At 33.7% G+C, this 27,964-nt stretch overlaps 1 protein-coding gene across 4 annotated transcripts in view; it reads left to right on the forward strand.

The window, feature by feature from the left end:
- Positions 1-2,828: 2,828 nt before the first annotated feature.
- The window catches only part of LOC124983141 (GLIPR1-like protein 2), a 35,430-nt gene continuing 10,294 nt past the window's right edge, over positions 2,829-27,964 (forward strand). For 2 of the 4 annotated variants that reach the window (XM_047550121.1, XM_047550123.1), the window contains exons 1-2: positions 2,856-2,899; positions 26,491-26,576. In XM_047550121.1, coding sequence (XP_047406077.1) covers positions 2,866-2,899; positions 26,491-26,576 — 120 coding nt within the window. In that variant the 5' untranslated portion in view covers positions 2,856-2,865. Of the gene's footprint in view, positions 2,900-26,490; positions 26,577-27,964 lie in introns of all 4 variants that reach the window. The other 2 variants (XM_047550124.1, XM_047550122.1) reach the window with 2 other exon arrangements.

The following is a 27,964-nucleotide window of genomic DNA, read 5'->3' on the forward strand; positions in this document are numbered from 1 at the left end:
TGTATTTTGGTGTGATGATATATATCTTAGCCTAACAATAAGAAACTTGAGGACAAAATTTATGCTGACTTCTTATTTTAATGCTGACAAACAATATTTTTTATATAATAAAGGCCCAGTAAATAGTTATTAGAATTGTTGTTAAGTACAAAAGGCATGAGATTAAAATATATGTTCTAAATGGACTACATTTTTAAGAATATTATGATTTGCATTGTCTATCATTCTACTACTTCATTTCCAAATGTATGAATGGTCCTTTGTTGAAGGATATAGTCATTTTACTTACAATTATCTCAAAAAAACCTTTCCCCACAGAAATTCCACAAACAAAACCCATACGTACAAAGTTAGAATTCTTACCCTTAAACTAGAGAATTCCAGGAAAATTATCTTGAGCACAAAAATCCCTATTATTGTTGTTCTGTTTTCTCTGTTTTTTGTCTTTTGTTGTTGTTGTTGTTTGTTTGTTTGTTTTTTTATTACAGACTTGGGATGTAGCGTTATCACGAACTGCTAGAGCATGGGGGAAAAAGTGTGTGTTTAAGCCTAATAGTCATTTAGAAGAAATACATATGGCCCATCCTACATTTAATGGTATTGGTGAAAATATGTGGGTTGGCCTTGAGAATGAATTTACTGCAACTACTGCTATCAGAAGTTGGTATGCAGAGAAGAAATATTATAATTTTGAAGATGGAAGCTGCTCTAAAAACTGTTCTTATTATAAGCAGGTATCTAATTTTTATATTGCTATTAATTCAATAGAGTTCTTAATTGCTTTACTGCCTAGTTTTATGTTTCAAATTTATAAGTAAACTCAAATGGTAAAATTATTACTTCTAATAAAATTAAAATTCTTTTCATTTCTATTCTCAAATATTCATAGTTCCATACATTATATAAATCATATAATCAAAATATTCCTTTAGGGCCAGGATGTAGCTCAGTGGTAGAGTGCTTTCCTAGCATGCATGATGCCTAGTGTTTAATTCCAAGTACCACAAAAAACAAAACATTTTTTGAATATAATAAACCTAATTTGATACTCAAAGATAAAAGGCAATTTTCTAAAATAGTACACACTGGAAAAGGAAGTAAGATCTAGTAAATAATTATTTCCAAATTTTGAGGACCAAAACAAAAGATGATATGCTTTGCATGTAAATGCAAAGCTATATTATAGCTGACTGATTAAAATAGTAGTATAATAGTAGTATTCAATGCACATTAATATTATTTTAATGTCTAATGTCCAAAAGTCCATCATCATACTTTTTACTCCAAGAATATTGAGCCACTTTTCATTTATTCATTATTTCATATATCACATTATGTTATTAATCATTTAATTATATGTCTGATAATACACTAAGGGTGGAGAACTTGTTTCTCATTCACATATTCTGAACATACAACATGACATTATTTAAGTCTTCAATAAATATTTGTTTCAGAAATCAAAGAAGTTATTGAATTCCCAAGTTTATTTAAAACATGGTTATTTTTCAATCAATATTCCCAGTGTCATGATTTACCGCAAAACTCGAAATTTTGAAATTTATTCACATTGAACTCATATCTTTCTTCTCTATCAAGTGAATCATTGTTCATACTTTTTTTGATTAACTCATTTATTAGTTCCTTCTTCTAGAAAGTTATAGCTGTTCTTCATCGTCTTGCTCATTTCAAAGTCATATTCATTAATCTGACTTGAATAACTTCAGTAAACTAATCGATCTACTGCCTGACCTACTACTATACTCAATATTTTCTGCTCCTTAATTCTAGTTCCTGGAAATTCTTGTGTCCTGAATTTGGCCTGCTTGATTCCATTTTAATTCCTAAAGTATATATTCTGTTCTTTTAATGAATCACTCTATTTCTTTAAGAAACAAACTTTTAAAACCACTAAGATTAGAGATAAGTAAAAAATTAAAATGGAAATGTTTCCTCTTTCACAGAGGTTAACAAAACGAGTACTTTTTGTTTACTCCAAGTATTAAAGTTATACAGAGAATATTTAGAATATCTTTCATTATTCTCACCTTTTTCACTTCAAGACCTGTTTTTTTCTGAATGAAAAGTCCACACTGTATTTTTTTTTTTTTTTTTTTGATACCAGGGATTGAACCCAGGGGCACTTAAACATTGAGCTACATCCCCAACCTTTTTTATATTTTATTAGAGACAGGGTCTTGCTGAAGTTGTTTAGAGCCCTCACTAAGTTTGCTGAAGCTCGTTTTGAACTCGTGATCCTCCTGCCTCAGCCTTTCAAGCTGCTGGATTATACCTATAATGTAACTTCCTCACAAAAGGAGGGAGAAATGCTAATTCTAGTCAATTACTCTCACTCTTGTTATCTCTTTGGTTTCCCTTCTATAATCTTACTGTCCCTCTTGTCTCTTCTTTTTATTCACGACTTCCATCTTTGCAAAATTTTCTCTTTTCTCCTTTCTCTCTGCCAGTGACCTAGAAACTTTCAAATTCAAATGGGTTGAAAATCAGTTTATCATGTATGAATTCCTTTGACTCTAAAGTAATAGTCTGGATCAGTGTGGTCAAACTGTTTTTCCTAATACACTATTAGTAGAACCTATTAAAATGTTTCTCTTAATACAGTTTTGGAAATGCTGTCCTAAACCCACAATAACTTTTAACTGTGTCTAAATTAAAATAGTCATAGTCCCTTGAATTTCTTGGCCATATAATCTGTGTTAATGGAATATATTATTGTTTGTAAGAGAATAATGTTTAGAATTATATTTTATGTTTTCTTTAAAAATTTTATTGTAGCTTGTTTGGGATAACTCTTACAAAGTGGTTGTGCTGTTACTCCATGTGCAAGAATTGGAAACATTATACATGCAGCAATTTTCATATGCAATTATGCACCAGGGTAAGTTACTTTACAATAATAAAAGAACATAAAATATGTGTCCCTAACTTTTAATATATTCTTCTAAGTGTTTATGAATATTAAAAGAGTTAGGTATGAAGTGTTAATTAAAACTTTATATTGAAATATTTTAAATTCCCATAGTGAAATAAGCCATAAATTTGGATGTATTGATTTTTATTTATAGGCTAGGCATGTGTTATATGCTAGAAGAATATTAACTTTAGTGTTATTACTCAATATCTATCCTAACTAGTTTAGGATTTAAATTATTTTCCAAAATAATTATCCCTATATTTATGATAAAAGTAAAAAGAAAACAATTTACCCATGTTAAAATTCATGTAGTAAGGATTGTTTTAGGTATATATCATTTGTAATATGAAGAGACATTCAACTGACCACCCAGTGTGGATTGCATTAATTAGGGCTAGTCTTACTTATATCCTGCTATAAGTTCTAGTCAGGGGCAATTAGGTAAGAGAAGGAAATGAAAGGACAAAATATGGAAGGAAGAAGTCAAATTATCACTGTTTGCACATGATAGTATCCTATAGCCAAGAAGACCCAAAAAACTCTACCAAAGACTGCTAGAGCTAATACATTTGGCATAGTAGAAGGTTATAAAATCAATAGCTTTCCTATATACCAACAACAAATCTTCTGAGAAAGAAATCGGGAAAACAATTCCATTCACAAGGACCTCAAAACCAAACAAACAAATAATAAACCTAAGAATAAATCTAATTAAGGAGGTGAAAGACTTCTACAATGAAAACTGGGAAGCACTAGAACATTGAAAAAAGAAATTGAAGAAGACCTCAGAAAATGGAAAAACCTCCCATGTTCATGGATAGGCATAATTAATATTATTAAAATGACCATACTATCAAAATGCAGTCTCCATCAAAATACCAATGATGTTCTCCACAGAACTAGAAAAGTAGTCTTAAAGTTTATTTGGAAGAATAAAGACTGAGAATAGCCAAAGAAATTTTAAGCAATCCTGGAGAAATCACAATATCTGACTTCAAATTATACTACAAGAGTTATAGTAGCAAAAACTAACATGGTACTGGCATAAAAACAGATGCCTAGACCAATGGTACAGACTAGAAGACAAAGACCCACACAGATAAATCATCTGATCCTTTAGAGAGGTGCAAAAAACATACACTGGAGAAAAGACAGCCTTTTTAACAAATAGTGCTGGGACAAACTGGTTATCCATGTGTAGAGGAATGAAACTAGACCCTTATCTCTCACCCTTCACAAAAATCAATTCAAAATAGATCAAAGACCTCACAATTAGACTAGAAACTATGTAGCTCCTAGAAGAAAAGGTAGGGTCAATTCTCCAGCTCTGGCATAGATAATGACTTTCTTCATAAAACCCCTAAAGCTCAGTAAATAATGCCAAAAGTTAATAATGGTATATCATCAAATTAAAAAGCTTCTGCACAGCAAAGAAAACAATTGGGAATGTGAAGAGAGAACCCACAGAATGGGAAAAAAACCTTTGGTAACTGCTCTTCTGACAGTGGATTAATATCTAGAATATATAAAGAACTCAAAAAGCCTTACACCAGAATATCAAATAACCCAGTTAATAAATGAGCAAATGAACTAAGCAGACACATCTAAAAAGAAGAAATACAAATGACGAAAAAATACATGAAAAAAGTGTTCAACATCATTAGCAATTCAGGAAAAAAAATATATATACATGTATATATATAATGAAATTTATTCATCCATAAAGAAAAATGAAATTATGGCATTTTCAGGAAAATGGATAGAACTGGAGACCATCATATTAAGTAAAATAAGTTAAACTCAGAAGGTTAAGTGTTGTATCTTTTCTGTCATATGTGGAAGCTAGTGAGGAAGAAGGAAAACAAAGGTGGGGTGGATCTCTTAAATATCAAAGGGAGATCAGTAGAGAAAAGGAACCAAGGAATGGAAGGTATAGAGGGAGGGGGAAATGCTAGGGAGAGTGATATTGGCCAAATTAGATTGTTATATTGTGTGCATGTATGAATATATAACAACAAATACCCTCAATATGTACAACTACAATGTACCAATAAAAATATGGGTAAAAGTAGGAAAAAAAAAGAAAGCATGTTAAGAGATCATGAACTGAATATTCAACAAATCTGGGATAATATCAAGAGGGCAAATTACAGGGTACATGCAGGTTCTGAAATACAACATAAGAGAATGCACAATCCTTCAATGAAATAATATTTAAAATTTTCTAAATCTTAGAAATGAAATGGAAATTCAAATATAGGAAGTACATAGAATTCCACATAGGCAGGATCAAAAAAAATCTCCAAGACACATTAAAATGAGAATTCCTAATATTCAAAGTAAGGATAAAATTGTAAAAACTGCAAGGGAAAATGGCAGGACACATTTAGTGGTAAATTAATTCAGACTTCAATTGAATTCTCTACCAAGACCCTAAAAGCCAGAAGGTTTGGAATAATATATACCAAGCTCTGAAAGAAAATGGTGGCTGGGGAGTCAGTTCAGTTGGTAAAGCTCTTGCCTCACAAGCACAATCCCCATTACTGCAAAAAATAAAAAAACAGAAAAAACAAAACAAACCAAAAAAAAAAAAAAAAAAAAAAAAAGAAAGAAAAAAAGAAAATGGGTGCCATTTATTATATCCAGCAAAATTTTTATCCAAAATTGAAGATGAAATAAAAACCTTCCATTATATGCAAAAACTTCAAGAATTCATAACCACAAAGCCTGCACTACAAAACATACTCAATAAAACATTTTATTCAGAAGAAATTAAAAATAAAAATGAAAACCAGCATAGGTATGAATTGCACTTGAAAAAGAAAAAGTTCAAATTAAACATTAGAAAATAACTTTATAAATAAGTCCAAACTGACAGGAAATAAAAATCATCTCTATGATAACATTGGATACAAATGGACTTAAACTCTTCAATCAAAAGTCATAGATGGCAGATTGGATTAAATAACAACACCCCAACAATATGGTGTTTGCAAGAAATTCACCTTACAGAGAAAGACATCCACAGACAGAAGATGAAAGGATGGGAAAAGATATACCATGCAAATTGTAGCTGAAAGCGAGCATGGGTAGATATTCTCATATCAGACAAAGTGAACTTCAACTGTGGTACTAAGGATTCTTTATTTTATATATCCAACCTCCTGAGTCTCCAGTCTGCTTTGAATGTCCAGTTTCAAATTCCAGTACCCCCTACCCTTTTATTCACCCACCTTGCTTAGAAACTTCCTGTCTGCTTTCTTGGTTTTAATCCACAGAACAGACAGGAAAGCAATCCTCTCTAATCAACCATCTTGAAACCACCTCAACTTCAAGCCAAAATTAACAGAAGAGACAAAGGTCATTTCATACTGGCTAAAGGAATCATTCAACAATAAGATATAATGATTTAAATATTTATGCCCCAAAGGATGGTAATCCACATACATAAAACAAAGTCTTCTCAGTATTAACAATTGAATAGACCACAATGCGTAAATGTGTCAGGGGCGGGTTCTGAGGGCCCCAGAGCCGCACCCTGGCCTGATCTCTAAGATGGCGCCTGGCAGCTTGCCAGAATAAGCCATACTTATAGTAACTCTGATTGGCTGCTGTAAACTGATCCTTCATAGGCTAATATCTCAGAACTCTGATTGGCTGCTGTATATGAGGTGATTCTTGTAACTGCCTAGAGACTGATCCTTGATAGGCTAATATCCCAGAACTCTGATTGGCTGCTGTATATGAGGTAATTCTTGTAACTGCCTAGAGTAATGGTTTGATTTCAATACATTATCTGGTCACACTAGATAGATCATTCAGATATAAACTAAGATTCTTTATAACTAAAAAATACTCTTAATCATATGGACTTAACAGACGGCTATAGATTATTTTATCCATAAATGGACTAAATTCACTTCTTCTCAGCAGGCATATGAAAACATTTCTAAAATATTGTAGATCACAAAGCAAATCTTAGCAAATACAAAAAAGTAGAGATAATTTCTTACATCATTTACATCATAATAGAATTAAATTAGAAATCATGACAAGATAAAAACAGAAACCATTCCAACACCATCTGGAGTTTAAATAATACACGTTTGAACAGTGAATGGATAGCAGAAGAAATCAGGGAGAAATTTCAAAAAATTATTAGAAATAAATGAGAATAGCGATACAATATATCAAAATCTCTGGGACAATATGATGGCAGTTCTAAGAGGAAAGTTTAAACACTGAGTCATACATTTATAACAGAGAATGACACCAAATAAAAAATCCAACATTATACCTAAAGGCCATAGGGGAAAAAAAGAAAAAGAAAAAGAAAACACCCCACCAAATCAGTAGAAACAGGAAATTATTAAATAAGAACCAAAGTCAAGAAAAATGAGAGTGAGAGTGAAAAAAAATCCAAAGTACAAGTGAAACAACGAGTAAGTTTTTTCAAAGTATAAACAAGATTGATAAACCCTCAGTCAAACTAACAAAAATAAAGGAAGACCCAAATGAACAAAATGTGAGATGGAAAAGGAAATATCACCACAAACACTACTGAAATCAAGACAATCATTAGAAACTATTTTGAAAATTTATAATCCAATAAACTAGAAAATTTTGAAGATGTTGACAAATTTCTGGACATATATGACCTACACAAATTGAACCATGATCAATATCAAGTAACAAAAGTAAGCAGCTATTAAAATTTTCCAACAAAGAAAAACTCAGGATCCAATAGATTCTCATCCAAATTCTACCATACCTTTAAAGAACAACTAATACCAGTCAAATTACTCCATGAAATAAAAAAAGGAGGGAGCACTGGCAAGTTATTCTACAAAAGCCAGTTTCACTCTGATACCAAAACAAAGACACATCAAGGAAAGAAAACTTCAGGCCAGTATCTTTGATGAACATAGATGCAAATTTCTTAATAAGATTTTGGCAAACTGCATTCAGAAACACTTTAAGAAGAGTACAACATGATCAAGAGGGGTTTATGCCAGGGATGCAAGATTGGGTCAACATATAGAAATCAATAAATTTAACTTACCACATTAATAAATTTAAGGATGAGAATTACAGAATTATCACAATAAGTGCGGAAAAAGCATTTGACAAAGTCCAGTGCCCATTCATATTTAAAACACTAGAGAAACTAGGGATAGAAGGAACTTACCTCAATACTGTAAAAACTACATATGACAAACCCAAGGCTGACATCATACTGAGTGGAGAAAAACTGAAAGCATTTCCTCTAAAAACAAGAATAAGACAAAAATGCCCACTGTTACCAGTCCTATTCAACATAGTCCTTGAAAATCTAACCAGAGTAATCAGGCAAAAATAAAAAGGAGATTAAAGGGATATAAATAGGAAAAAAGAAAACCCTCAAATTATCTGTCTGCTGATAACTCGATCTTATATTTAGAAGACCCAAAAACTCCACCAAAAGACGTCTAGAGCTGATAAACAAATATAGTAAAGTAGCAGGATACAAGATCAACATACATAAATCAATTGCTTTCCTATACTCTGACAACAAATCTGTTGAAAAAGAAATTAGAAAAACTATCCCATTCACAATAACTTCAAAATTAAAATAAAATACTTGGGAATTAGTTTAACAAAGGAGGTAAAGGGCCTTTACAATGAAAAATATAGAATTCTGAAGAAAGAAATTGAAGAAGACCTTAGAAAATGGAAAGACCTCCCATGTTCTTGGATAGGCAGTTACTATTGTCAAAATAGCTGCACTACCAAAAGTGGTATGTGGATTCAATACAATTCCATCAAAATACTAATGACATTCTTCCCAGAAATAGAGAAAACAGTTCTAAATTTCATTTGAAAATGTAAGACCCAGAGTAGCCAGAGCAATCCTGAGCAAAATGAGTGATGCTGGGAGGCATCCTAACACCAGACCTTGTGTGTTATACAGAGCTGTATTAACAAAAACAGTATGGTACTGGCACTAAAACAGACAAGGTACCAATTGAACAGAATAGAAGACACAGAGACAAGCCCCGTGGATACTGTCATCTGATACTAGACAAAGATTCCACAAATATATATGGGAGAAAAGATAGCCTTTTAAAGAATAGTGCTGGAAAAACTGGAAATCCATAGTAAAAGAATGATACTGGACCACTATCTCTCAACCAGCACAAAACTCAATCTAAGTGTGTCGAAGACCTAGGGATGAGACCAGAAACTGCATCTGCTAGAAGAAAATGTAGACCAAACACGCTAACATGTTGGCACAGGAACTGGCTTCCTTAATAAGACTCAAAAATAAGTACAAGAAATAAAACCAAAAATCAACAAGTGGGGCTGGGGTTGTAACTCAGTGGTAGAGTCTTGCCTAGCATGTGTAAGCACTGAGTTCAATCCTTAGCATCACATATAAATGAATGAATGAATGAATAAATAAATAAATAAATAAATAAATAAGGTATTGTGTTCATCTACATCTGAAAAAATATGTTTAAAAAACAATAAGTGGAGTTGGGCATAGTGGCACACACCTGTAATCCCAATGGCTCAGGAGGCAGAGGTAGAAGGATCACAAGTTCAAAACCAGCCTCAGCAAAAGCAAGGCACTAAGCAACCCAGTGAGATGCTGTCTCTAAATAAAATACAAAATAGGTCTGGGAAGGTGGCTCAATGGCTCCATGGCTCAGTGGTCACGTGCTCCTGAGTTCAATCACTGGTACCAAAAAAAAAAAAAAAAAAAAAAAATATGTGCAATGACATCAAACAAAAAACTTCAAAGGAAATCAAAGCATGAAGAGAGAGCCTACAGAATGGATGATCATTGCCACCTGCTCTTCAAGTACAGTGTATGTATAGAACTCAAAACACCAAATATTAAAAAAAACAATAAATGGGTAAAAACTAAACATATTTCTCTAAATAAGAAATACAAACGACTGATAAATTATAAAAAATGTTCAACATCTCTAGCAATTCAGGAAATGCAAATCAAAACTACATTGAGATTTCATCTCATTACAGTCAGAAAGAAAATTATCAAGAACATAAATAATAATTATTGTTGAGGATATGGGGAAAAAGGAACACTCATACAGTGTTGATGGGTTTGGAGATTCCTCTACATATTAGTATTGGAACCACCATGTGACCCAGCTATCCTGCTCCTTAGTATATAGCCAAACTATCTAAAATCAGCATACTGATCATCAATGATCATCAATGTTTGTAGCAGCACAATTCACAATTGCCAAGCTATGATACCCATCAAGGTGCCCGTCAACAGATGAATAGATAAAGAGAATATGGTATATTTACATAATGGAGTATTACTTAACCATAAAGAGGAATGGAATTATAGCATTTGTGGATGGATGGAGCTGGAGACCATCATACTGCGGGAAATAAACCAGACCCAGAAAATCAGTTTGAATATTTTCTCTTATATGTAGAAGCTAGTCCAAAATAAGTAAGGGAAGAAAAGAAATGGTGAGGGGATTCCACCCAAATAGAAGAAAGATCAGTGGAGAAGAGGAAAGGGATTGCAGAGAAGGGAGGAGGGATAGGATAAGGGAAAAACAGGGAATGAATCTGACCTAATCTTCCTAAGTACAATATGAATATACTGTAATAAATCTTACTTTTATATATATTCACAAGATACTAATTAAAAAAACTCTTAAGTAAATAGTTTTGCTGATCTTCAGAAAGATCAGTAGAGTACAGGGAAGGGAATGGGGAAGAAGGATGGGAAAAGAAAGGAGAAGTGCTAAGGACTGAATTAGAGCAAATTTTATTCCATACTTTTATAATTATGTAAAAATGAATCCTAATGCTATGTATAACTTAAAAACATAAGTTAAAAGATAGTGCTTTATGAATTACATTGGGAAACAGTTTCACCAAAAATTCTCCAAAGTAAAAATGTTTGAAAATATGTAATCATTTAATCAGGATAAATGCCTTGTGATTTTTTCTTCATTAAATCAATAAAGAGGTAAACTATATCATCTAAAGCAAAATGAAATTAAAATTGCAGATAGATATTTAAACATGAGACAACATTTATTTGATATTCTAGTCAAGAAATTTGGAGATATTACATGATCATTCAACAAAAATATCCATAAGAAAACTGATATCATCATCAGCATCATCATCATCATGCCATTGAACATTTTGCTAATTGATGCCCCATATAAAAATGTTTTTAATAAAAAAGATTATTCCAATTGTTGTATAAAGAATGAAGCATAGGGAAACAAGGGTACCAAAAGTATAATTAGGAGACTGTTTCTAAAGTAGAGGACACAAACTGCTGTAGCTTGGAATAGGGTTTCAGCATGTTGATTGACTTTCTATGGTTGCATATGAAATTACCACAAATACAGTGTTTAAAACAGCATTCACTTATTATTACAATTCTGTGGGTCATACATTCAGGCACAGTGTGCCTAATTCTCTACTTAATACTTCCAAGGTCAAAGTCACTGTGTCAGGTGAACTCTGAGTTGGAGGCTGTAAGGAAAAAAATCTGTTTCCAAGCTGTATTAGTAGAGTTCAATTTGATGTGGTTATGGGACTCTATTCCCATTTCCTTGCTGACTCTCAGCCAGTCCTTGCTCTCATCTTTAGAGGCAATCTTTATTCCGTGACACATGGCCCCCACCCATCTTCAAGTCAGCAAAGGCATTCTGAGTTTTTTCATACTTCAAAGACATGACTTCCCTTCTGTGACCAACAGAAGTAAACTCTCTATTTAAAAAACTCAACTAGGGAATAGAATAGGTTGCTTTCTTACCTGTTCCATGGTGTGAAACCAGAAAGACAATAGGAAACTTCTCAGCAAGATAAGTGAAAAAGTGGGGGGGGGATTTAATACTAGACACTTAAAGTAGATTGGGGACTCAAGAGGATGGATATAATTAAGTAAGAAATCCCCAGTGCTTCTGCCGCTGCCATTGCCGGAGGTACCAACCAAAGTGGTCCCTCCACAAGCAAAGTGGAGAGATAAGAGAATTAAAGGAACACACATTTCGAGGAGGCCTTAGGCAAGTCTGAGTACCAAGAGATCATAAACCAAAGACACTGCCCAACTAAACTGAAAAGCATGCTGCACAATATCCTTATGTGGGAAAGACGCTGCATCTCTCTCAGCTTCCTGCAGAGAAGAGAGGAAGGAACCATTTTGCAGCTGCAGCACTGGGCTAGCAGCTGGAGTAGTCAATTCCTGACAAACCTGAGTTTGGCCCCAAACACCGACCTGCAAACCCACTCTGCACAACATAGAGTGTGCCTAAGTGACCAGGAGATAATCAGATGTGGAGAGGGGTTTTCTAAGAACTAAGCCTATGAGGTTATAGTTTAGACAGCAGTTAATTGGCCTAGCAATTAATGATGTAGCTACATTCCAAAAGAATTCAGAAAGTTACAAAGTATAAGAAGAAATGACTCTTCACAGGTATCTGTTGAATATCTGTCCTTGAAAGCCTGGCACAGGAGTGTTTCCATTTAAAGAGGGAGTGGTCAAAATTCTAGAGACAGTTATTTATAGTTCAATAGGTAGGGACCCATGGGTTTCCCAAAGAAAGGCTGCCAGAAGGGGAAGAATACTAAGTTCTTAGGCATTGGTTCTTCATCATAATGTTCTTATAAATTCATTTTATAGTCAGGTCTGGTTTTTCTATCACAGGAGAGACACAGCTGATCAAGTATTTGAGAGGGTGGGGGTGGGAGAGATTGAGTTTGGAGACTGAGCCCAAGAGACAGGAAATGTGGAATCCACTAGGTGTTGGGGGGTATTAAGAATTTGCTCCTTCACTGCACAAGTGGAACCCAGGGGAGATCCCTAGAGTGCAGTCTTCCAGCGTAGACTGGCAACTGCTGGGCCCTGGAAGTCACTGATTAAAATCTCCAGACCAATTGCCATGGAACCCAAGTATAAGCCCAGCCTCCAGGAGTGCTGCTTATGGAATTTCCTCTTTCACTCCAACAACCCCACCCTGAGGATGGAGCAGGCATCAAATTCCAGGTCACCCCACCTAGCACTGAGCTGAGAACGTGTTGAACTCCATTGGAAACAATTCTTTAACTTTTCATTGAGTTTTTTAAAATTTTTCTTTCTTTCTTTTCCCGTTTTTCTTTGCTCTATTTAATTGTGACCTAAATCATTCATGGACATGTATACATAGTCATTTTTTTTCTCATTTCTAGCATCTTTGAAGCAAATTATTTTCATGTATCAGTATTTGAGGACTAGGATGTTTTATTAGTATATTTCAGTTTTGTTTTGTATGCTTTATTATTGTTTTTAATTTTTAAAATTTTTACTCTTTATTTTTTCTTTCACTTATTGGTTTCCCTTGATTCTCTTTCTCTCTTTTCTTCTGCTAATAGCCAATCACTGTTGTTCTCTCTTTCAATCTTACTGTAATTTTTTACTTCTATTTTGTCTCCTACTTCCTCATGATTATCACATCCTACATCACTTCTCTCCCTGTCCACCACTCAAAATCGTAAAATTTTGCAAACTTACTGTATTTACTGTGGGCAATAATGTATCACATCATTTATGTTTATTGTAACTATCATGGATATCATAGTAGAAATTATTTGGGTCAATGCTGTATTGTTTGCATTGGTTGTTGTTAATATTTTCTCCCCCTAAATGATGAGGTACTGGAAACCTTCAGGGACACATTTAAGTCCACAGGGTCGAAACTATACCACCTCAGATTCATACTGTAAGATGAGTAGATACAGAAACAACATGAAAAAGCAAGGGAACAAGTCACTCCATACAAACCAAGATACTTCAATAACAGAATCCATCAACAACACAGTGGAAGAAATGTCAGAGAAGGAGTTTAGAATGTACTTGGTTAAACTGATCTATGAGGAAAAGGACAATGTAAGAAGTGAAATCAGGTAGAAAATACAGGAAGTGAAATATCACTTCAATAAACAGAGATTCTGTAAAAAAATCAAGCAGAAATTCTCAAAATGAAGGAACCACAAATCAAATTAAAAATTCAATGGACTGCATCACCAGCATTTGGAAGATAGAGTTTCAGGCAATTAAAACAAAATAAATAATCTTGAAAATAAAGTTGACCATGGAGAAAAGACATTAAGAGACCATGAACAGAATTTCCAAGAAATATGGGATAACATGAAAGACCAAATATAAGATTATTAGGATAAAGGATCAGAGATACAGAGAAAAGGAATGTACAATATTTTCAATGAAATAGTATCAGAAAATTTCCCAAACCTATAGAATGAGATGAAAATCAAATATAGGAGGCTTATATGACCCTAAATATACAAAATTACAACACACCCAACCAAGGCACATTATTTTGAAAATTTCTAACATACAGAATAGGATAGAATTTTAAAGGCAGCCAGAGGAAAATGACAGGGAAACCAAACAAGATCTCAAATGCTTGCTCACCGAGACCAGAATAATATATACCAAGCTCTGAAAGAAAATGGATGCCAACCAAAAATACTATACCCAGCAAAATTAAGCTTCAGAATTGAGGATGAAATAAAAATCTTCCATGATAAACAAAAGTTAAAAGAATTTACAACCAGAAAGGCAGAACTACAAAACATACTCAGTAAAATATTTTATGAAGAAGAAATGGAGAATACAAACAAAAACTGATACAGGGTGAAACTAAACTAGATGAGTAGTATATCAAAGGAGAATATAATTCAACTTAGAAACTAGAAATAAATAAAAATGACAACAAAAGAAATTATTTCTCAGTAATAATATTGAACGTAAATGGCCTAAACTCATCAATCAAGACATACACTTGCAGATTGGATTAAGAAACAATACCCAACAATATCTGTCTCCAAAAGATTCACCTCATAGGCAAAGATATCCACAGACTGAAGGTAAAAGGATGAGAAAAAACATATTCACATAGATTCGGTAAACAAGGAGGGGTTTTTATACTCAGATAGGGTGGCCTTCAAACCAGTTTATCAAAAAGGGACAAAGGAGGACATTTCATACTGCTTAAGAAATATACATCAACAAGACATAACAATAATAAATATTTGTGTCCCAAATAATGGATCATCTATGTATATCAAACAAACCCTTCTCAATTTCATGGATCAAGTAGACCACAACACAATAATACTAGACTACTTTAACATGCCTTTCTCATCACTGGATAGATCCTCCAAACAAAAACTACACAAAGAAACTATAGAACTAAAAAATACAATTAATAATTTAGACCTAACAGACATATATAGAGTATTTCATCCATAATGACTGAATACACTTTCTTCCCAGCATCACATGAATTCTTCTGTAAAATAGACCATACTTTAGAACACAAAACAACTCTTAGCAAATACAACACATACAGATAATACTGGGCATTCTATGAGATCAAGATGGAATTAAATTAGAAATCAATGATAAAATTAGAAGTAGAAGCTATTCTAACATCTAAAGACTAAATAATGTACTATTGAATGGCCAGTGGATAGCAGAAGAAATCAGGGATTAAGTAAAAATATACTTAGAAGTAAAAGCAACACAAACATATCAAAATCTCTGGGACACTATGAAGGCAGTTCTTAGAGGAAAGTTCATAGTATTGAGTCCATTCCTTAAAAGAATAGAAAGTCACCTAATAAATAACCTAACATTACATCTCAAAACCCTGGAAAAAGAACAAACTACCACCAAAATCAGTACAAAACAGGAAATAACTAAAATCAGGAGCCAAAATCAATGAAATTGAAACAAAAAAATTCAAAAAATCAATGGTATAAAAAGTTTGTTCTTTGAAAAAATAAATAAAATTGATAAACCCTTGACCAAGCTAAGCAGAGAAAGAAAGAGAAACTCAAGTTACTAAATTCATGATGAAAAAAGGATATATCATCATGGACACTACTGAAATATGATAATCAGAAACTATTTTGAAAATTTATACTCCAATAAAAATAGAAAATCCTGAAGACATCAACAAATTTCTAGAGACACATGACCTACCAAGTTGAATCGTGGGAACATAGAATTTTTTTTTTTCTATTTTTGCGTTGCTGGTGATTGAACACAGGGCCTTGTGCTTGTGAGGCAAGCACTCTATCAACTGAGCTATTTTCCCAGCCCAGAACATAGAAAATTTAAACGGATCGATTTCAAGCAATGAAATTGAAAACACCATCAGAAGTCTACCAACAAAAAAAAGCCCAGGACCAGAAAGATTCTCAGTCAGGTTTTACCATACCTTCAAACAAGAACTAACGCCAATCCTTCTCAAATTATTCCATGAAATAGAAAAGGAGGAAATCCTTTTAAATTCGTTCTATGAAGCTAGTATCACCCAGATACCAAACTCAGACAAAGACACATCAGGCAAGAAAAATTCAGACCAGTATTCCTGATGAGTACAAATGCAAAAATCCTTAATAAAATTCTGGCAAATAACACACACAAAAAACATTAAAAATATAGTGCACCATTACCAAGTGGGGTCATCTCAAGGGATGTAACATTGTTTCAACATATAGAAATCAATAAGTGTAATTCATCACATCAGTAGACTTAAAGACAAGGAATCACATTAGGATCTCAAATCTGTAGAAAAAAAAAATTTGACAAAATATGGCATCCATTCATGTTCAAAATACTATAAAAACTAGGAATAGTAGGAACATATCTCAACATTGTAAAAGCTATATAGGCTAAAATCCAAGAACCACATCATTCTGAAATAGAGAAAAATTGAAAGCATTCCTCTATAAAACTGGAACAAAGTAGGATGACCACTTCTATTCAAATAGTCCTTTAAACTCTTGCCAGAGCAATTAAGCAAAAGAAGGTACAGACAGGAAGGAGAGTGATCAAACTCTTTGCTGAGGACGTGCTTCTAACCTTTAGAAGACCTAAAAAAACTCCACCATAAACTTCTAGAATTCAAAAATGAATTCAGCAAAGTAGAAGGCTATATAATTAATACCCATAAATCAATTGCATTCCTATACATCAGTGATGAATCAGTTAAAAGAGAAATTAGGAAAACTATCCCATTCACAATAGCCTCAAAAAAGAAGTAAATATTTGGAATCAATGTAACAAAAGAGGTGAAAGGCCTATACAATGAAAATTACAGAACACTAAGAAAAATTGAAGAACACTTTAAAAAGATGGAAAGATCTCCCATGTTCTTGAATAGGCTGAATTAATATCATCAAAATGACCATACTATCAAAAGTGCTGTACAGATTTAATGCATTCCTATTAAGGTTCTGATGATGTTCTTCATAGAAATAGAATAAGCAGTCATGAAATTCATTTGGAAAAATAAAAGGCCTAGAATAACCAAAGCAATTCTTAATGAGGAAAGTGAAACAGAAGTCATCACAACACCAGACCTTAAATTATATGACAGAGGGATAGTAACAAAAACAGCATAGTATTCACACCAAAACAGACATGGAGACCAATAGAACAGAATTGAAGACACAGAGACAAACCCACTTTAATACAATTATCACAAACTATCCAAAGGTGCCATAAAACATATATTGAAAAAAAAGATAGTTTCTTTAACAAATTGTGCTGGAAAAACTGGAGAGCGGTAAGAATGAAGGAAAGAAGGACTGTATAGAGGGAAAAGAGGGGTGGGAGGGGTGGGGGGGAAGGAAAAAAATAATCAAACATCATTGCCCTATGTAAATGTATGATTACACAAATGGTATGCCTTGACACTATGTACAATAGAGAAACAACATGTATCCCATTTGTATACAATAAAAAAAAAAAAATGAAACTGAACCCTTGTCTCTCACCCTGCACAAAACTTAACTAAAAGTGGATCAAGGACTCATATATTGGATCAGAGATCCTGTATCTACTAGAAGAAAATGTAGGCCCAACTCTCCATCATGTTGGCTTAGAAATTGACTTTCTCAACAAGACTCCTATAGTGCAAGAAGTAAAATCAAGAATTAATAAATAGGATGGTATCAAACCTAAAAGCTTCTTCACACTAAGGGAAACAATCAAGAACATGAAGAGAGAGCCTACAGAATGGGAGAAAATCTTTGCCACCTGCACCTCAGATATAGCATTAATCTCCAAAGTACATAAAGAACTTAAAAAATGTAACACCAAAAAAACACAAATAACCTAATGAATAAATGGGCAAAGGAACTGACTAGGCACTTCACAGAAGAAAAAATACAATCAGTAAACAAATATATATAAAAAGAATGTTAACAGCTCTAGCAATTAAAGAAATGCAAATTCAAACTAAGATTCTATCTCACTCCAGTCAGAATGGCAATTATCAAGAATACAAGTAACAATAAATGTTCATGAGGATGTGGGGAAAAGTACACTTATACATTGCTAGTGGGACTGCAAATTGGTGCAACCATTCAGGAAAGCAGTATTGGCTATTTCTCAGAAAACCTGGAATGGAACCACCATTTGACCCAGTTATCCTCAGCATATACCAAAGGACTTAAAATAAGCATAGTGTAGTGACACAACCATATCAATGTTTATTGCAGCTCAATTCCAATAGCTAAGTTTTGGAACCAATGTAGGTGCTCTACAACAGATGATGGATAAAGACATGTGGTATATACACAATGGGATATTACTCAGCCATAAAAAAAGAATGAAATTATGGCCTTTGCCAGTAAATGGATCAATCTGGAGACTATCATGATAAGTGAAGTAAGCCAATCTCAGAAAACCAAAAGCCAAATATTCCCTCTGATATGCAGATGCTAACACACAATAAAGTGGGGGGGAATAATAGAAGTTTCATTGGATTAGACAAAAGAGAGTGAAGGGAAGGGAGGTGGGATGGGAATAGAATGAATTAGACATAACTTTCCTATGTTCATAATGAATACACCACCAGTGTAATGCCACAACATGTACAACCATAAGAATGGGATCCTAATTAGAAGAAGTTATATTCCATGTATATACAATATGTCAAAATGTACTCTACTATCAAGTATATCTAAAAAGAACAAATTCAAACAATGAACAATTAACAAAACACCAACTGATTGGATCAAGCACACCTGGATAATCTCAGTATTTTAAGGTCATCTGGGTCATCTAATATAATCATGGATGTAAAATCCATCATATTTACTCTCCTGAGACATGCACAGCATGTTGATGAGAGGTGAGAGATCTTGTGGTACATCTGAGAATTTTGTCCACTCTGTTAACTGTGAAGCTCAGTTTCAGGGATTATGAAGGTGAAGCTAATAATACCAGGTGATTCATTCGATATTAAGGATAGTGGAACAGAATAATCAAACCACACATTGCCTATGGTTTAATCTGAAAAACTGATTGAAGAGTGATATAATTACTCAGACAAGGAAGATCAGGAGATATGTTTTATATTTGCACATTTTTGGTAGAAAAATAAATGTAGGACATGTAAATGAATCATAAAAAGGAGAAAGCCACATGAAAATCTACAGTAGGTTTCTAAGTAGAGAAACTTACTGGTATAAATGCCCTGAGGCAAGTGAGGTCACAGTCCTAGATGAGTTTACCTTGTGAGAGGGTAAATATGGAGAATTAATTTAAAGACTTCCCTACAATATTTCAACCTTAATCAAAGGAAATTATAAAGGAGAAATTAAGAGAGGAAGACAGAAACCAAAATCTGCCTGGTAGCATACGTGGAAATCAAACGAAGAACATTAGTCAGGAGGCCCCAAAGTGATAAACTATATGAGAGAATGATAATTTGAAGAAGAAAAGATAGTTTGATGTGATGACATGAAGGTATTAGTGACCTTAATAAGAATAGTTTGTTTGCAGGGATGTGCCGTGACTGTTGTGATAAAACGAAGCTGCCAGTTGTTGGAGTTACCCTTTCTTCTTTCCACTTTCCTGTCCCATAGGCTTCTTTGTCTTAGACTTCATATCAGCCATTTTTCTTTTGATACAAATATGGACACATCTACTTTTGATTTCTGAACATGTATCAGTCAAAACTCAGTTTTATTTTTATTTTATCTTGTACCCAAAATACACAATCGTAGCTAGCTCTCTTAAGGATAGTTGGTAAAAAAAAATTCATTTTTTACAGAATTATGAAATACTGAGTAAAATGAAAAGTAAGACAACTGAATCGAAAATTTAAAAGTGTAGTAGTCTGAATGGTGGCTCCCCAAAAGGTATGTCCCGGTCCTTGTTCCCAGAACCTGTGAATATTACCTTACACACAAAATATTACATCTTACTTTACATAGCAAAGACATGATTAAGATGAGTATCTTGAACTGGGGATATAGTTCAGTTGGTAGAGTGCTTGCCTCACATGCACAAGGCCCTGGGTTCAACCCCCAGGACCACACACACACACACACACACACACTCACAAAATGAGTAGATGAGTATGTTTTCCTGGATTATGCAGGTGAGTAATAAATGCCATCACATGTATCCTTATAAAAAGAGGGAGAGGGAGATTTAGCACTACACAATCAAAAGAGGAGGGGACAATGTTAGCAGGAAGAGATTGATGTGATGGATGCATAAGCCAAGAAAGTCCGAAGCCATCAGAAGTTGGAAAAGTCAAGGTACAGATTTTTCTGTAGACAATTTGGAGGGAGAACAATCCTGCCAATACCTTGATTTTGGACTTTAGGTCCCCAAAACTATGAGAGAATGAATTTCTGTTGTTTTAAATCACCCAGTTACTGGTGGTTTTTTTTAAAGTAGCCAGAAAATTAATGCAGAATGGAAAAATAAAACCTATTTGACCATACAGAAAATAAGGGTCAAAAACACTTAATAAATTCCTATATAACACAGAGACAAGGAAATAAGTCAAAAGAGATATAAAAAAAGACAGAAATATGTAAAGGTAAGACTACAAATTGGCATTCTTAATAAATGAACAAATGGAAGAGAAATAGTTTTTAAAAGTTCATATGCTATAAAGCTACCCAGATAAAGATTAAGATGGCTTATAATGTATTAGAGAAAAAGAACAGAAACAATATTTACATGTAATAATTTGATTGTGTTTATTTTTCAATTTTAAAAATAGGCATATATTTCTAAGTAAAAAATTATAATATTAACTAAATTATCCTTGGACTTGAATATTGCCAAGGGCACAAAGATAACCCTGAGAATTTAAGTTCAATTGATAGGTAACTTTATTGCGCGATCTAGAAGAAAATGTGGGGTGGAGGAAAAAACTATTTTATTTTTAGACATGTTGCATCTGTATTTGACTGAAGGGTTGTCTATTTAACTAAGTATAGTTCTATAGTAGGTGTAGCAAACACTGACTAGGTGGTAGAATTTCAAATTTTTAAATGGTGACTATCCTGAAAACACTTATAATCTGTTGATAAAAACAAAGCAACATCAACCCAGTACACACATATACTACACTTCAAAAAGGAATTTTTAAAAAGTAGGTATGAAATGGTAGAAGGGATTATCCTGGATACAGATTTAGAACCAGTCAGCTTTGGTGCATAGAACATACTTATTAGAGGGAAAAGAGACCTGTAAAGATATAAGATGGGGATTGAGGAAAATGACTTGAATCTTAGGCTGAACACTTAAAAAAGAGTAAAATCTAATGTCAAAAAGTATTAATAAAGAAAATTTGCTTTATTTTATAGTTAGGGAAATATATTCTGGCAGGTGGCAACTGTTCTATTTACTTCCTGAGAAGATACCTAGAATATATTTTCCAGTCTCCCTGTAGAGGGCCATATCAGTAAGTTTTAGCCAATAGAATGTAGGCCATTTTCCAGGTCTGGGCTTTAAAAACGTTCTACTTGATCTATTGGTCTTCCCTCATCTGCTGGCTGGATGCAACAGATCTGATAGAGGATTCAAATATTCTAGAGAGTAACAGAGTCATAAAATGAAAATGACCCAGTGCCTCAGAATGAATGCATGTAGCAGACATTCTACATAACAGACATATCTACCACAAGACACCAATTCTGTACCATGACATTAATTCTGCTTACCTAGCATGAAAATGATGAGGAAAGGTCAGATTCAGAATATGGGTTAAAGACAGAATTAATAACATCTCCTGATAGATTTTATTTGGGGGCTGAGTGAAATAGACTATTCAAGAATGGCACTTATGCCATTAGTCTTAGCAACTGGATGAATGGTGATGCCATTAACCAAGACAGGGAATACTTTTGGAGAAGCAAAGTTTGAAAGAAGATCAAGTGTTCTGCTTCTGACACATTACATGGAGAAATAAATGTGACAAATGTAAATGATTTATGAGAGGGAAATATACATGAATTCTGGGATAGTTTACTAAGTAAAGAGAACAACAGGTACAAAGGCCCTGAGGTGGAATTGACATCAGCTTGTGAGAAAGTAGGTATGAAAAATAGAACAGAAGAGACTTAAGGACTAAGCCCTATATGACTATAGTATCTGAGCCTCAGGCAGAGGGTAGCAAAGGTATATGAGGAAAGGCTTGTGTGGTAAGAGAGAAACCAGGACTGTACTAACAGAATTTTTAATAACATTTATACTCACTTTCTTGTCAATTCCTTTTTATTTTATATAGACTATTCTCTTTCCATGTTTTTCTGCACATATAATTCATGATTCAATGCATATCATATTGTAGCCATATTTAGATATTTTGAGCAGTAGTGCAAATATATAAATTGAAAATAATTCATATAGTCCATTTCAATGGGAGCAATATGAAAAACTAAGACAAACTTAAAAATGCACAGTGGTATCTATATCACATTCATTATCTAGTCAATTGTAATTTTAATACTTTATAACTTTAAATCAAGTTACAATATGAAAAGTTCTTCATCTTAAAATTAGAAGACACAGTAGATAACTGAAAAATAAAAGATTCATGAAACAATCCTTACTATGTATGATAAAACATAAATTACATGAAATAATACTTTATTCATGGCTAAGTACAATATTCTAATCTCTCATATTTTAAATTAATGTTTTTGTGAAACACTAGATTTGATTCATGACCTACTAATGGCTCATGACTTGCAATTTGAAAAAAATTGGCAAACTTAGAACATTCTAAGACGTTAGCCAGTGAAGAGAAGGAAAAGAAGTATGTATACAGAGTTGAGTAAAAGTTATTTTGTTTTACTGTGTTGGTTACTAATGCACATTTTAAGCTAAAGAAAGCCATCAATAAATTGAGAGAGGAAGAATGTATTGGAACATATAAGGGGGGTGGGGTTAGAATTGAAAGACCAGGTTCTGTCTGGAAAGAGGCAGGAAAGAATTATACAAAATGAAAATGTGGAGAAATTCTTAATAATGAATATTTTTCATTTCTTCTTAAAGTGGGACTCATGAAGATTTAACCTAGTTTATTGATATTTAAAAATAAGATACTTTGGAATGTATTCATCATTCCTTATTCTTGTTTTTAATTTCATTATTTTGACCTATTCAACTTTTCAAGTGTTTTTCTCGGATGGGTGTGTGTGAAGAGGTTGTTACATGTTGCTGATTTGTTATTAAGATATACAGCATTCCTTAATTATTGAATATACTTAAAGTTTCAAGTTTTCCTCCAACTCTGTAATTTTTGCTGGACTTTAGGATCTCATACAGTATGGCCTCTTTCTCATTGCTTTATGTGGATTATAATTTTCAGTCATTTTAATAAAATGTCTAATACAAGACACATATTCATGAGAGAAACTTAAAAGTTACCAAGAAAAAAGTAACCTTCCCATCCCTGTCTTCTGTTACCCTCCCCAATATTTCATCCTAAAAGGTATATTCTATATGTATCTGCCAAATTATATCTGTCTCTGTGTGTACATTTCCATAATTCAAACAGATGCACTACACTTTCTCTGAGGTTCCTTAATTTTTTGAAGATATGCCCAGGAAGTTTTATCATTTGAGTACAAAAAGTTTCTGAATTCTTTTTAATGTTTGCATATTTTTTTAATGTATGTGCAAAAATGTTTTAAATAATGTTCTCCTTTTGATGAACATTTAGACTGTTTTATTATTTGTATTATAAAAGATGTTTCTGCAATTATCCGGATAGACATTAATTCTCATAAAAGTATATATAGTTCACAGTCATGAAATTACTAGGTCAAAAATAAAATCTTCAATTTTGATAAATATTACTAAATATTCATTATTGTTACACCACTTTTGTATTATAAAATTTCTTATGTCATATAAGAGAGGATCTATTTCTCAACTCTCTTGCTAAGATAATGTATTCTCACACATTTAACTGTGTACTATTAGGAAGTCAGTATACTTTTTGGGGGGGTGATACTGGGGACTGAACTAGGGTACTTTAGCACTGAACTACAATCCCCACCCCTTTTTTTATTTTTATTTTGAGATAGGATTTTGCTCATTTGCTAAGGCTGGTCTCAAATTTGAGATCCTTCTTCCTCAATCTCTCTAGTCAGTGGGATTATAGACATGCACACTGTGTCTGATCCAGTTTACTTTTAATTTTCATCTCTGTAAAGGTTCTCTCTCACTTGTATGAATTCAGTGAGATAGAACTGTCACCCAAGAAGTCAAGCAAAGAAAAGGTATTACTTACAGATAGGCAGAAAGAAATAACAGAAGCCTAGGACCCAAAGCAAGGTGGTCTCCCAAGGCTCAGGAAAGCCACTTTGGGAGGATGGAATTTTATCTGTGAATGTCTCATGCCACACCACAGCTGAGCATTCTGTCCTGGTTTATACTATTGGCACCTCTTGACTGACTGAACTCAAGCATTGCAAAATAACCTATTTCTAGCCTGGGCTGCTCCTCTTTATTTTGGAACACTACCTTGTCAGAACCTTCTGTAGTTATTCTGAGAACCCCAGTGGGAAGGAGAGCTGAGTTGACTTGGCCACCTGGGGACCTGTCCTCTCACAATCTCTATTTCAGGGGAGTTTAGGTACCTTTTTGTGCATTTCAAAAAATTTGCATTTCATTTTCTAAGACCTGACCATTCCTGTACAATCACTATTTTTATTTGAAGGTGTTGAATATATTTAAATTACAGGAGTACTTTATAGGTCAAGAAAATTACCTCTTTTATAATAAAATTTATAAATATTTTATCAGTTTAATGCTTAACATTTGACTTTATGATGCAATTTATTTTTGTCAAAAAGAATAGTTTTACTGTGAATAAAAATGTGTCTACTTTTTTCATGGGTTTTGAGATTTCTGTCATAGTTAGACATGCTTTCACAAAATATTTTTACTCTTTTTTAATCACATCACATTTTCTTCTAGAAATTAATTTTTTAACTTTTTAATATGTGACCCATTTTTTCTGAATAATTTATAAGCTGGTATAAAAAATCAGTGTTCTGCTTAAAATAACCCATAAAGTCTGAACAAAACCTAAAGCAACTGTTTTCAGGCATTAGAAAAGAACCAATGAAGGACTAGAATATTTACAAATAGATAATAACTCAATGGGAACCCCATATTTGCCCTGTTTTTCTCCCTGAGAATTTCCCCTATCTTTAACCAGAGAAACATATGCCAAGCAAAGAATGTGTATTTTTCTAGGTAAGAGAGACTGTCAGTGTCTTTAATTCTTGGGCATCTAGTATTTAGACTTGAAGAAAAAAGGGTTACAAAACAGGAACCCTGAAGTCTGTAAAATTCCTCTGTGGGTTCCTGACCAACACGCGCACATCCCAAGGCAAGATTCTGGAAGGATCATTAGCGAACAGATATTCAGAGGCTGAATACTGACATAGATTGCAGAGGCTGAACAGTACTGAGAAACAGTTGCAGTCCAGCCCAGATACAATGAAGAGATCTTGGCTAAAACTCTGAACATTTATCTCAGAAAGACCATGCCCTAGGATTAAGAACCATTCCCTAAAACTAAGAACCATAGTAGGAATAAGGTAAACACTGATGTAGAACTATCTAGTCCTAAAACCAGGCCTCAACAGAATTAAGGTTAGTTGCCAATAATTCATCTGCCAGACAAAATGAAATTCACTGTTTTTTGAGGAAAGCTAATGTGATGGTTGATTTTATGTATCAACTTCACTAGGATATAATGCCTTGTGTTTGCCCAAACTAGTCTAGATATTGCTGTAATGGTATACTTTAGATGTGATTAATATTTAAATCAGTAGACTTTGAGTAAATCAGATTATCTTTTATAATGTGGATGACCTTTATATTCTTAGTTCAAAGTCTGAGGTCCTTTTGGCTTATAAAAGTCTGAGAAAGAAAATTACCTCCAGATGTCCTCCTTCAGACTCAAGACTACATCAGCACTTGTCTTCAGCCACTGGCCTGCCCTGCTGATTCTAGACTTGCCAGTCCCTACAATTGTGGAAGCCAAATCCTTAAAATTCTCCCTCTCTCTCTCTCTCTCTCTCTCTCTCTCTCTCTCTCTCTCTCTCTCTCTCTCTCTTTAAATCAAATAACCTCTTAAGACTAATTAAAATTGATAACTATACTATGTAAATAACATGTGAAAACTTAAGTCTGTTCTTAACAATTTTCTGCTTTTTTGTAGAGGAGCTCTGTCAAGAAGGCCTTATGAACCAGGAGTATTTTGTACTCGTTGTGGCAACCGTGACAGATGCACAGATTATCTATGCAGTAAGATAAAGAAAATAACTTAAAAATGAAAAGAAAAACATTCATAATGCATAGGACAAGAAAAGTGAAGTGACTGAACACTAGTTTTTATTGTAATGTTAATATTATTCTTCTGATTCTAATGCTATTCTCATATTAATTATCAAAGGAGGGTTGAAATAGTATCATTAGATTTTTCTAAACTGCAGAGCCTTTTCTGCTGAGTCTTTCTTCCCCTAAGAATATACCAGAATGATAGAATGATAGAAATAAAGACTGATAACTTAAAGCTAAACCTTGAAAAACCTTCACAGTTTGACAATGACTGCTTTAAACAAAAGAATATTCCAAAATATTTGTCAAGAGAAAAAAAGTAAAATAATAAATTTTTAATAGACTTTTCTCATTGACCCTGCCAAAAAAACTAGAATTCCAGAAATATTCAGAGAATAAAATGTGGAAAATATACTTGATTAAACTTTTATTTTTGTTTTTTTTTCAAACATAAGAGCATATATTCCAAAGGTATAGTTATAGTTAAACTATACAATGCTTAAAAGAAAGTGGTAGGAGGTAAGTTCAGATCATATTTTGCTTTTGTGGGAAAAAAAAGCAAAAAAAAAAAGAGAAACTAGAGGATAGTTTTAATGTAACACTATTGAGATGAACACATCCTAATATTTCTGCCTTTGCTTTGCTTGAATGAAATGTGAAGTCTTACTCTTCCTCTTCCCCTTATCTTCCTCTTCTGCAAAGCTCAATCCTAGATTAGGTGGGTGATTGGAAGGTAAGCATCTCAGAGAGGATCCAGATTGATATCTTAGAGTTTCAGTAGGATGACAAGGGATCCCCACAAGATCAGTGGTCACAGAAGACAGAAAGCTAAGCAGGGTGAGGATGGTGTCGGTTTGGAAAATCAGTGCCCCACGAATATCCACACTTGAGGCCAGACTTGCATGGGACAATAGAACCAGAGCAGGATTAAGGGTTGTCCTCACAGAGATGGCTCAAGATTTTAGTGCCTGTGCGCACTCAAGGTGAGGAGGAAGGAAACACATTGAGTGTTAAGAGTCTGAACAGGTGAGGAAAGCATCAAGAGTAGGATGGTCTGGTTCTGGTTGTTGGAACTCAGGTAGAACTAGGGGAGAAATCACACACAGGGGTGGCCTGACAAGCGGTATCAGAACTTAAATAGATAAAGAGGCATCCACACTTAGGTCAACCTCCTACAAGGTGTTGGAAGTCCAAACTAGGTGAGAGGCTTTAAGGTGGGGAAAGTGACCTGGCATGGGTGAGGTTCCAGCCCTAACACAGTAAGAGAATCCATACATTGGAGGAACCCAGAGCTGCATTGCAGTCTAAGCAGCACAAGAGGATGTCTAAGTGTAGAGCCACCCCGTAGGCTTCAG

This window comes from Sciurus carolinensis, chromosome 4 (assembly GCF_902686445.1).
Source record: "Sciurus carolinensis chromosome 4, mSciCar1.2, whole genome shotgun sequence".
In the NCBI taxonomy this organism is placed as follows: domain Eukaryota; kingdom Metazoa; phylum Chordata; class Mammalia; order Rodentia; family Sciuridae; genus Sciurus; species Sciurus carolinensis.